Consider the following 12355-nt stretch of genomic DNA (forward strand, 5'->3'; position numbering starts at 1 on the left):
TCTCTATAATTTAAATGTAAAGGTCTTAGTATTTTAATTATATTCTTCCAAAACAGGAAAAATCCCTTAGAACTGAGATCATTTTTATCTATTTTGGTTTAAAAAATATATTTCCCTTTAATTCAACTTTTTGTTTTTATGTGAGTAATGTTTGCTAAGCAATTGCTTCATAATTGAAAAGGGCAATGAAACATTGCTTATTCAAAACAAACTGTGTCATCATTTAAGGACTCAGGATTTCTAACCTTCAAGCCTACAGAGCTGCCTTAAAAAGTTCCACAGTGGTGTACAAGGGATTCCATGGTGCTCACTTGTCCTGGGTCCTCTTGGAAAGTCTACTTTGTTTCTCTCCCCCGCTTCATTCCAAAGGCAAATGCTGGGACCCAGCTTCATCAGAATATCTCAGGTAAGTTGGGTTTTGAAGAGGGAGAGGTTGGAAGAGGTTCAAGAACCTCTAAGGGCTTAAAATTTGGAATGGAACTATAATTTCTGTTCAGATCCTTTGAAGTATTGGGTGCAAGTACCCATTTGGGCAGAATCCTTCTTGTGGTAAAGGGTATTATTCTGGATATGCAGGAGACCTGTGACCAAATGGTTACATCAGGATCTTAATGAGAAAAACAACCTACAAATGTGACTCCAACTCAATCTGAAAAGATGAGTAGGAAGAGAGCAATAGGGATCACTGTAATTGTTACCAAAGTTAGCATTATCCAATATTTATAATTTTTATAAAAATTTTCAAATGTATAATCCTTATTTGAAACAGTATCAAAAGTACTATAAATAATTTTACTATATTAACATAACTTCACACCCTGGAAAATCAACTGGTGCAAATAATTTGAAGCATAAATTCAGATCCACTCCACTGAGTAAGCCTTCAGAGTTTTTAAAAGAATATATGCATGCAGATTTGTTGTGCATTGTATAAAAGTATGGTACCCCTTTCATACGTAAAATTGTGGCATCTCCAGCACTGATTCCAATTACAGTTAACAAGAAAAATACAAAATGTTATATTTTTATTGTAAAAATAAATGAAAATCATTAGAAATTTAGAATTAGAGGATTAATAAGTGTTATGGACACTATAAAAAATTCACCAGCTGTTAAAAACAATGAAGATTATAATATTTAGTATCTAACATATTTGATCTAGAGTTGTGAGACCACTGAGAACTCTAAATACTAGGTAAGTAATTTGGTAAATTAGTATTGATAAATAAAGGTAAGACTTTAATGTGCATAAAAATCACTTGAGGATCTTGTTCAAATGCAGGTTTGATTCAGCAGATCAAAGGCGGCTCCGAAATTCTACATTTTTAACAAGATGCCTAGTGATGCCAATGCTATGTACTGGTCCTCAGACTACAGGAGTAGCAATAATCTAGAATAATACCAAAATGAAGATCCATTATAGCAGCTGATGATTAAAATCTAATCTCTCATTTGTGCCAGCTGTTTCCTCAAACTTTTTTTTATACAAGTTTCCTAAGCACCTTAACTTGCTTAAAATGCTAATCTTCTAAAGTAGTTCTTAAGACTATTAATACTATTAGTAGCTACATGCCTAGGGGAAATTCTTTGTTAAAGAATTATAAAAAGACAATAGGAAATTCACAGTGCCATTTTAAAATATTTTAAATTGTACACAGGATTCCTTTTAAATTAATACAATACCAACTTTTACTGTCTGGTTGTCTTTTTTTTTCCTACTACAACTTATGCTAATAGATCTAATTCCATTTCTGTTACTGGAACTAAAAAACTCAAATTCACTTATATTAAAAACCATACTCTATTCAGAGTTAATGAATGAAAACTAGTTCATGCTTTTTGAAGAATTAAATTTAAAATGGTAGCCAAAGCAGTTAACAGTCAAAACTGCATTCATGGTGTATGCTTTAACACTCCTCAGGACATATGAATTTCTCACATTTGAGCGCTGCATAAGTAGGTACAAAAGGAAAACCAGTATGTTCTGTGTGACCAGAGAGAGGGACTGCAAATAAGGAAACCACTATGTATATACTAACACTGAAAGACGCAAAGAGGGGACTGCTCCCCAGGCCTTCCTTCTCAGTCAACTTACTCTCATCCTCAGCCTTGCTTTCTCGCTCTCCCTCTGAATTATTAGTTAAGGATACTTGATTTACAGGGAACCTCAACCATAGTCAAAACAACTACCACTAGCAAACACCAAATTTTACATCTACCTAGAGGTCACATAGTTCTCCATAGCTACATACAAGTTTGTTTAGCTTCTGCCATACTGCCTTTTCATTTTTATTTTTCAGTTGGGGGCAACTACATTGATTAGTCTATCATAAAAAGAATATTTAAAATAGGCCTGTTCAGAAAAAAAGTTTTAAATTTTTCACATTTTATAATTCTAAATTTAAGAACACAAACATAAATAACCAAAATTAGTTAATATATAAATGTCCTTTGTCCATATTTCTCTATATTTTCTTTCACAATATTTTATAGACAAAAAAATTACCTAATATCCTTCATTTGCCGACAAATAATTCAGTATTATATGGTTGACACTGGTATCTTGAGAGCTGCGTTGCACGATTTACATTGATTTCCAGGAAGTCTTCAATGATGTGTTCTTTGAATTACAGGAAACCAAACTATCTAGGTTTCCAAAGTCAAGCAGCAGGATAAGTGAGCTTCATAGCCTATTACATTTTAGGAATTGAAGGGGGTTTTCACCTGCTAAATCCAGATCAAATACTTCAAGACAACACATATACTAGCAATCTGATTTTTGATATAAAAATGTTCCATAGATAACAACAGAAATCCCTCTACCCAGGCCCTGGAATTATAGTCTAGGTGCCGAGTTAATAGGCATTTTCCAGTGCTTTATATCAAGGATTCTACTAATCTCAAGGATAATCTGATTACAAACATTTTTATCAGGCACTTTTCATACATATCATTTTTGTTTTCTCGCGTGCCTGTTTTTCAGACTGCCACGCTGCACGTCAGCTGGAGACTTCAGGAGCTGCACCTCTGCCTCCTTTCAGAAACAGTTCCCATACATGGAGATTCCCTTTGACTCTGAAGGTCAAACATACAACTACCAAAGTAGGAATTATTTTAAAAAAAGAACTCATAACCTCTCATGAGATGTAATCAATCTGATCAGACAATCTGCCAAAATGTATTGTTAAACTGACAATCTTAGAGCAACAGAAACAAGTAAGAAAGAAAAAAAAGACTCAAATCAAGGGGGAAAATACACCCAAGAAATAACAAAACCATATTTCAACTTGTTGCAACCTACATATTATTCCCTTCATAAAGTCAAGGTAGCCTTCAGAATTTAAGCCATCAGGGCTCCTGTCTGGAATAGGGATGACAGACCCTGGGCACTTTCATAAAGAAGCAAAGTTGTCCCTCTAGACTCGCTGGTTAGGTGAGAAAACGATTACTAATTAATCTGTGGACAGAGTAATGCTAATACTAGGAGGTCTCTGCTGACCTGATTGATGCTTCATTGGAAGTTCAGTCCTTTCAGAAACATAAATAAGTTTTTCTTCTTGGAGACTACACGCAGAAAACCTATTGGCATCTGTCCCAGGCCCACAGCCAACAGCAGATGATGGGTTATGTGGGACTGTGACACCACTGACTTGTTCAAAGGATTTACTGAAAACAGTTGCGGCAGTCTTAGCCAAACCATGGCTACAAGGTTTAGGCAGAGATTGGCTGGTAGTTAACGTCAGTCTCTTCAGAGAGAGAAGCTCAAGATTCTCACTCTGGGCTCTCTGAGTTTGTTTTCGGGCAAAGTGATCTTTGCAAGACTCCCCTGGAGTTTCTTTTTCTTTTCCTCCAGTTTTGCTTCCTGCTGACCGTCTCTGAGTCTTTCCTACACTTGTCTTGTTACTAGAATTGTTACTACTGTTTGATAAACCCGACTGGCTGGTACTAGACGCAGCCCTGGAATAAAATCCCTCGTCAACTTCAGATATCTCCATCAGTTCTTCTTGACCTGTTAATTCTGCATTTCCTAAATAAAGAAATAACAAAGATTAATTAAGTATTTTAAATAATTCTTGTTTCATGATTAATACCAAATCAATGATATTTTAACTTTAGCATAATTACATAAAGCAACAGATTATAGACCAAAATTAAAGGATAAATCAAAACATTCTATAAAATAGAAAAAATAGTTCATTGTAACTAAGTAAGAGTAATTTAGAGTGTATTAAACAAAAAGCATGCCATAAACCACCCCCCCAACCCGTGTTTTTAGAAAGAGTTCTCTTACTATTCATGCAAAAGATCAGAAATAATTAGGAAAAATACCACACAGAAAAACCAGGGGTAAACTCTCCCCCAGTAGCAAAGCTCTTACTAAGTAACTTTAAAAAAAATAAAGATATTTTAAATATTTTTTAAAGGTTGCATACTACATTCTAGATTATTTTACTTAGATTAAAAAAATAGAACATATATATCACAAGCTCAAACTTGCTAAAATTCTATATACATTATCCTTCAAATCAAGGATGGCAAAAATGCAAAGATAAAAAAATAATTTCAGATCTCAAAACATAAGCAGAAAATTATTTTGGAAGTAATTTTCTGCCTTAGTTTTCATAACAATTTACTCAGAGAAAATATAGGTATGACCATTCCAAAGAGCATTAGATCATTGAGAAATTGTGGTGCATAATTCATGCATTCTGATTATTAGATGACATGCAAATTTTTTGTGACTGTGCAACTGTGGCTTAAGACATGCAGCAGTGGCCCTTTGCCATGAGATACCTTAGAGGGCAGCTAGAAAGTGCTCTGCTAAAACTGCACTCTGCCAGGTGAGTTTATTCCATCCTCCATCATTTTTCTTACAGATTTTTGCCTCCTGATCTCTGGCAAGCCTTTGCTCTCAGTTCTAGGATCTGTGGCTGTTTCCTGCACACCCTGTATATGCTGAGCATCAATCTCTCCTAGTGTTCTGCCTTTTTCCCCATTCCCGGTTCTCTCTCCGGCCACATTTGTGACACTAATCTCAGGAATGACAAGGATGCCCAATTCAGTAGTATCATTACTGTTGTCAGGTTGCTCTAGAATTGAAGATGATAAGACAAAATGATGGCTGAAAACAAAACAAAATAAAAATGCAAAACAAGAAAAACAAAAGATCCAAAACAAAAACTGGATGACTGAATGTTATGAATTAAGCCAAATATCTGCACTGTAGACATTTCCATAATTTACATTGCTCTGACAACACTGGAGACGGTAGGGTGGTATTCTTTAATTTTAAATGACAATGAAAAAACTCACAGAGCATCAATTCATGTTCTGCATTTTTTCACACACACATTTGACATGGACCATGAAACAGAAATTTTTTTGCAAATCAAAATAGAATTTCTATTGTTTTTAAGATAACACTGTGGCCATTTGAACTTAGGTCAAACCTTGGGCAAATGTTCCAGGATGTACAGCCAAAACTCTAACTCCTGTCAACAGTAGGAACCAAGACACTTAGGAACTCTCCTTGTACACTTATAATTCGATTTTTTTATTAGATTATACTGAGGCTGGCTTAATGAAGTACCATCTTGAAAAATGATTATTCACTCATAATATCACAGTTAGTAATGCTGCAAGTACAGTTTTTATCTCACACACCAATCATTGTGTATATTAGGAAATATTAATGCAGCTGTGACACAATTAAATAGTCGATTCCTTCAGATTCATAATCATACCATAAATTTAGGCCAGCTTATAACAGTTTATTACTAAACTGGAGAAAAATAAAAATGGACTTGGAAAACAATTTGGCTGTTGGTCTTTTATTCTGAAAGCAGCTATTATAATCAAAAACAAAGGAATGAAACTCCTAACTAGTTAATACTTGTAGATATTTTATTCTGTATCTTAAGTCACAAAGCATGGTTTTATTTAAAATTATCAAGGAACTATCTGTAATAAATGGGAAAAATAACATAAATACATCTACCATGGGTCAGTAATGAAAATTAAAGTTCAAAACAACGTAAGACTATGTAAAACAGTGTACGTCTCAAAAAATGTAGAACACAAATCTGCTTGACAGACATTACCTACTACTTTCAAGTGTTTCTTATGATAGGATTATCAAGCTCTCATTCATGGTGCTCAGCATGTGAAACAGTAATAGGTAGCAAAAGAATAAAGGCCACATATTCCTAAAGCTTTGCTACACATTGGTATCACCTGGGAACCTTGAAGAACTATTGATACCTGGCTCTCACCCTAGACATTCTGATTTAATTAGTATGAGGTATGACCTAGACATCGGGATTTTTAAAAACTCCCAGTGTCTAATGTGCAGCGAAGTTTGGGAACCACTGCTCTATTCAAATTCTTTCAACTTTTGAAAACTTAAAGCAAAAGTTATTATGAATGCCCTGGGTACTCCATACCTAGCAGCAATATGCACTTCAGGAGGCCCTGAAAGCTTCACATTGCCCTGGGCTGGTGGGTCAATGTGCTGGTACAGTAATTTCCCATTTACTTAGTGCTTCATAAACTTTTGACCGAAGGTTCTTTAAGTGAAATGTTTACTTCCTAAACAGGCCAAAGGATGTTGATTCGGTGGTATCACCTCTAATAGAGGTTTAATGAGATTAAAAAGCCCTAACAAAGCCGACTTCCCCTTGCTAACGGATGTCTTCAGAGTGAGGGCAAGTAAATATCTAACTGAGATAAATGCCAGAGGCTGCTGGAACTGAGAGTAAAATCACCACCGCATTGCTGGGTGACAAGCAAGCCTTGTCCCTTTACCTACAGAAGCAGTTTCAAAAAAGATCTATTAAAAGGGACCATCCAGTCCAAAAAAAATTATAAGCTGTGGAAATTATCCACACATAGCAAAGCCAAAGAACATAAAAGGTAAGCATAGATGGCCTAATAGAATAGAAAGCAACACTACTTACACTGAATGGTACTAAACAGTTTTTTTTTTAAAGCATTCATATATATTCTTAAATTACATTCTCTGAAGTAAGCAATTTGACTCCCATTTACAGACAAGGAAACTGAAGTTCAGAAAGAGTTAACAACTATTCAGTAGGTGAACTAAACAGCAAAATCTTTTGACTTCAAATGTCCATTCTAACACATTACAAAGTCAAACTCTTCAATTCATTAAAGTCCTTTGAGTTAAATATACTCTGACATCCTTCCATTAGGTTTAACTTACTTGCTTAGATGCCTGGTCTTTTCATAGAAAGCAAATAATTTATTGTGGCTGAATAGAGAGCAAGAGCAGATAAAGGTCTCCAAGAAAACCTAAACAGGTCAAGAACTCTCAAGGTTAGTATTTTTTATTTTTTTTAAATTAGGTTTAGCTTTTAAAAGACACCATTGAAAATTATTAATTTAAAATAGTGTTGCAATGATGAAAATTTTTCAAGAAAATGACAAGAGGAATATTCTATAAAGTAGCACTAGGCAATGGGATTTGCCAGTCACATGTACTGGGATATTAGTCAACATCTGCAGCCCCCAAAACAATCATATTAAATTTTTAAAAAATTATTAAAATAAATGGCAAGTAGAAAAATGAGATTGTTTCTTTCCTCAAGCACAAATTTTTGAGTAATTTGTATATGTTATCACTCGAAAATGGTAAAAATGGCAAGTTTTTAAGCTATTAAGGTAAATTTATAAAAAGAAAACATGATTCTGTATAGAGCTAGAAAGAACGAATATAATTCTCGGGAAAATTACAGAATAAAGGTAACTATATAACTCAAACATTTGTTACATGATCCTGGTTTCTATTATTTCTTCAACTTCTTCCCCTATATATGACCCAATCTCCCTGCACACACCTTCTTACTGGTCTTGCTATTCCCTAGGACTAGAATGCTCTTCCCCACATAGCTACCTACATGGCTCACCTTCTTACTTCTTTCAGTTTTTTTCTCAAAAATTTCCGTCTCGGTGAAACCTTCTTTGATCATCCCCCATCAAGTTTCCATATCCTCAATATTTCATAAATTCCGGGGGCACCTGGGTGGCTCAGTGGGTTAAGCCTCTGCCTTCAGCTCAGGTCATGGTCTCAGGGTCCTGGGATCGAGCCCCGCATCAGGCTCTCTGCTCACTGGGGAGCCTGCTTCCTTCTCTCTCTCTATGCCTGCCTCTCTGCCTACTTGTGATCTCTGTCAAATAAATAAATAAAATCTTTTAAAAATATATTTCATAAATTCCCTTCTCTACCTTGTTTCTTCTTAGCACTTATCACTCTCTAAACTATAATTATTTCTCTATCTTGTCCACTGGATGTGTAAATTCCACAAGAGCATGGATTTTTTGGCCATTTTTGCATACCTAATATCTGAAAAAGTTGTTTGCATAGAGTAGGTGCCCAACAAATATTTGTCTGATAAAGTAAATGAATGTCCTGTTACATGGTAAAATTATTAAAATAAATGAAGGTGAGAAAACATGGAGAAGACATGAGAAAGGTAATCTGGGAATGTGTTACTTGACAAGGTAAAAAGGAAAAAATAATATAGAGCTTATGCTAATAATAATTTTTAGATGGCAGAGAAAATAAAGTCTCTTTGTTTTGGAAAAATAAAGTACCCATCTCTACATGCAGGTTTCATAAAATGTTTAATAATGCCATATATATATATATATATATATATATATATATATATATAAAATGCTTAATAATGCCATATATATGTTTAAATCTACAGTTCTTTTATTTTGCTATCCTCTGGATAACATAGCTAAGGAGAAAAAGTTAATCTTTCTTTAAGAAAATTATAGAGGAGGGGCGCCTGGGTGGCTCAGTGTTCAGCTCAGGTCATGATCTCAGGGTCCTGGGATTGAGCCCCCATATCGGGCTCTCTGCTCAGTGGGGAGCCTGCTTCCCCCTTCTCTCTCTGCCTCTGTGCCTCCTTGTGATCTCTCTCTGTCAAATAAATAAATAAAATCTTTTTTTAAAAGAAAATTATAGAGGAGATATTATAAGGGAATATAAATAGAAAATAGAACCTGTTCAAAACCCTTGAACTTAAATATATGCAAGAGATGTCATGGTTGTTCTATACCTATAAAAAACAATACTTACATTTGACTTCAAACAATTCGAAAAGTTCAAAAAAGATCCAGAGAGAAACATCTCAGAGAGTATTTTATTTGTGTGACCTCTATAAACAGGTAACCTTCTCTCCACACAGAGAAATTAGGAGAGTTAAAGAATACTTTTTTAATAGACATTTCCAAATTGGTTCTCAAAGGTACTCAAATCATTTCTCCCTATAAAATTTCTTCTGGCTTTGAGAAAAAAAAAAAAAAAGGTAAAACAAATTGCAAATATCATTAAAACTCACCATGAAAAGTTATGATTTCCCTCATATGTAATTTTATAATCCCAATTATCTGTTCTATTACATCACTCATGAAACTCCTTATTCTAGCTATAGTTTTTTTTTTTCTTTTTATGGCTACCTTATTTACTAAAAGTGAAACTTAATATAGGAATAATTTATTTATTCATAGAATTTACATAGATCTGAGCTCAGACTCCTTGGTAAATCTAAAGGAATAAATTATGATACAAGATACTTAAAAATTCCTTTATGAAATTAATAAAATAAGCCAAAGCTTTAAAAAATTAATCTAATCCTTAAATGTCTGCACCATACAATTCTGACATTATGAAAAGTATTTGAGTAAACTCTAAAAGAAAAGTGATACACATTCCTTTACAATTTATAAGATATAAATATTTAAAATGTCATAATATATCTGAACAACTTCATACCTTTTAATCTAGTCAGTTTATGTTTATAACTTATCCTATTCAGTGGAAGAAAAATGCTATCTATATTCATTAAGCTATTCATTGCAGTGTTATCTATAATAGCAAAAAGTTAGAAACAAATTATTTGGCATATTAAGGAAATGGTTAAACAATGGAATATCAACTCAATGTGGTACTACATAGCCTTTAAAACAACTGGACTTACTAGGAGAATTTAGGAAAATGTTTGACAACATTAACCGAAAAAAAAATAAAACATCAAAAATTTCAAGTAGAGTACATGTATGAAAAATAGATACACATATGGGTAAAACCTATAAAATGATAATTCTTTAAGTACTGGGATTATAAGTGAATATCCCTCTACCCAGTTTACTATCATGTTTGTTACAGTGTTTTTCAAAAAAAAGAAGGAATTGCTCAGTCTATATTATAAATTTCTTTATCATTCATTCCCTCACTCATGCATTTAACTCCTATTTATTGAGCACCTATTATATGCCAGGTAGTGTTTTAGGTGCTTGGGGATACAACTGCCAACCAGACAGACATAGAACCTGCCCTCATGGAGCTTACACAGCAGTATGGAAATTAAGGAAACAACAAAATTTCAGACAGTGCAAAATGCAATGAAGGAAATAAGTATAATGGGAAAGAGTAAGAAGCATGGTACGGGAAAAGTCTACTTTAGATGGGTAGTCTGGAGAGACCTCTTTGAGGAAGGGACATTTGAGCTGCGATCTGAATGATGATAAAGTACTGGCTACACAATGATGTGGAAGAAGACAGTCCACGCTGCCACTTTCTCATCATTCAAATCTCAGCTTAATTATCTCAAGTTGCTAGGACAAAGCCCCTAAAATGGAAATGGCTCAGTATGTTGAAGGTTAGAAGGAAAGGTGAGAGAGGTCTTCAAGGGGGTAAAAGCGATAGGCAAAATATCATATCACTAGGGCCACCTATGCCAAAGTATGGCGCTTGGCTTTTGCTCTGATTGCAATGGGCAGCCAATGACAGGTACACAAACTGTGTGTATTTTATTAGCATTTCTTAGCAACAGAAGTCATATTTGTGTAACACAAAATATTGAGCATGAAGTGTGTCCTGGGTTGGATTAAAACAACAGCACTCTAAACAATCTATAGCCTGGGCCAGTAATTTGCAAGGCAGATTAGAGGAAATCAGAGCTGCCACAGAAACACAAAGTAAGGACCCCCCAAAGTTAAAGGGCTGCACTCTGAGCAAGGACATTAACAAACACTAGGACTTAGAAACACAAGTCCTGAAGCCAGAAGTAGACTTTCCAAGTAAGAAAATAGCAACCTGGGCACAAAGAAAAACACAGTATGGACTAGAATGTTTTATTTATAAAACATATTGGTTAGGAGCTATTCCCAGTTTCCTTAAGTAAAGATCAGTCAAGTCTTTAGCATTTGTTGTATATATAAAAAACGAAACAGTTCTTACTGAGGTGGATTCAGTCACTTTCAACAACTTCTTTTGTCATCTTTATTAAGTCTCAAGTTAAAAAAAGGGGGGGCATGCCTGGGTGGCTCAGTGGGTTAACCTCTGCCTTAGGCTCAGGCCATGATCTCAGGGTCCTGGGACTGAGCCCCGCATCGGGCCCTCTGCTCAATGGGGAGCCTTCTTCCCCCTCTCTCTCTGCCTGCCTCTCTGCCTACTTGTGATCTCTCTCTCTGTCAAACAAATAAATAAAATCTTAAAAAAAAAAACAAAAACGTTGATATTTGCAACATACAGATGCTGCTGGACCTGCTGGCATCCTTCACATTGATTAAAGATCTTCACAGCCAGAAAGACCAAAAACAGGTAAGCAATAGCTATTACAAAACTATCTACAAAAGCTTATTTCTTCTTCTGGGTGCAACATGTAACAAATGCTCCCACAAAGGTGGTAGTTGGGGAGCAGGAGAAAGGGTAGTGCTCAGTGATAAGTAACAATAAATAATAAATTCTTTAACCATAGCAAAAACTCTTTAATATAAGTTCTCCTTAATAAAAAATTTAGAACACAATAATTTATAAATAAGTGTTTTTGTCTCGTAGGATCAATAATTCTGAAATATTTTGCTTCTCTATGTAGAAAAGTATTTTACCTAGAAATAAACTTAGTTTTTTGTTTTGTTTTATTTTCTTCTAAAGTTGGCTAAGCCAGGATTCTGAGACTTTCCTCTTTAGTTTAATGTTTAAATGTATCAATTGGACAATGTGATATTTTAGCTCTGGTTAATATGTCCTTTTCCTTTGAGTCATCTATTATTTCCTATTTTATTTTGTCCTCCATGATTATAAAGTTCCATATCAGGAGTGCCAGTTAAAATTCATGCAATGCTAACTTTGGTCAGAAAGAAATGCTTATTTTTGGTCCAAATGTTTTACCATCTATATTGGGAAAGGAAAATTTGTTCCTCAAATACCATTTTAGAATCTGAAAATAATGGAGCTTCTCAAAATGATACTAAAAACATTTAAACCTTTTTATAAAACTGCCAAATATTTTTTCTATATTTCCTTAACAAGTAAGACAAC

At 34.4% G+C, this 12355-nt stretch overlaps 1 protein-coding gene across 4 annotated transcripts in view; it reads right to left on the minus strand.

Moving 5' to 3' along the window:
- Positions 1-2576: 2576 nt before the first annotated feature.
- Positions 2577-12355, minus strand: part of LOC111147432 (family with sequence similarity 126 member A) — a 98138-nt gene continuing 88359 nt past the window's right edge. For all 4 annotated transcript variants that reach the window (XM_022503441.1, XM_022503440.1, XM_022503439.1 and 1 more), the window contains one exon: positions 2577-4027. In XM_022503441.1, the coding sequence (XP_022359149.1) occupies positions 3453-4027 (575 nt within the window). In that variant the 3' untranslated portion in view covers positions 2577-3452. The remainder of the gene's footprint in view (positions 4028-12355) is intronic.

This window comes from Enhydra lutris, unplaced genomic scaffold (assembly GCF_002288905.1).
Source record: "Enhydra lutris kenyoni isolate GAN:26980312 unplaced genomic scaffold, ASM228890v2 scaffoldscaffold16, whole genome shotgun sequence".
Lineage (NCBI taxonomy): Eukaryota > Metazoa > Chordata > Mammalia > Carnivora > Mustelidae > Enhydra > Enhydra lutris.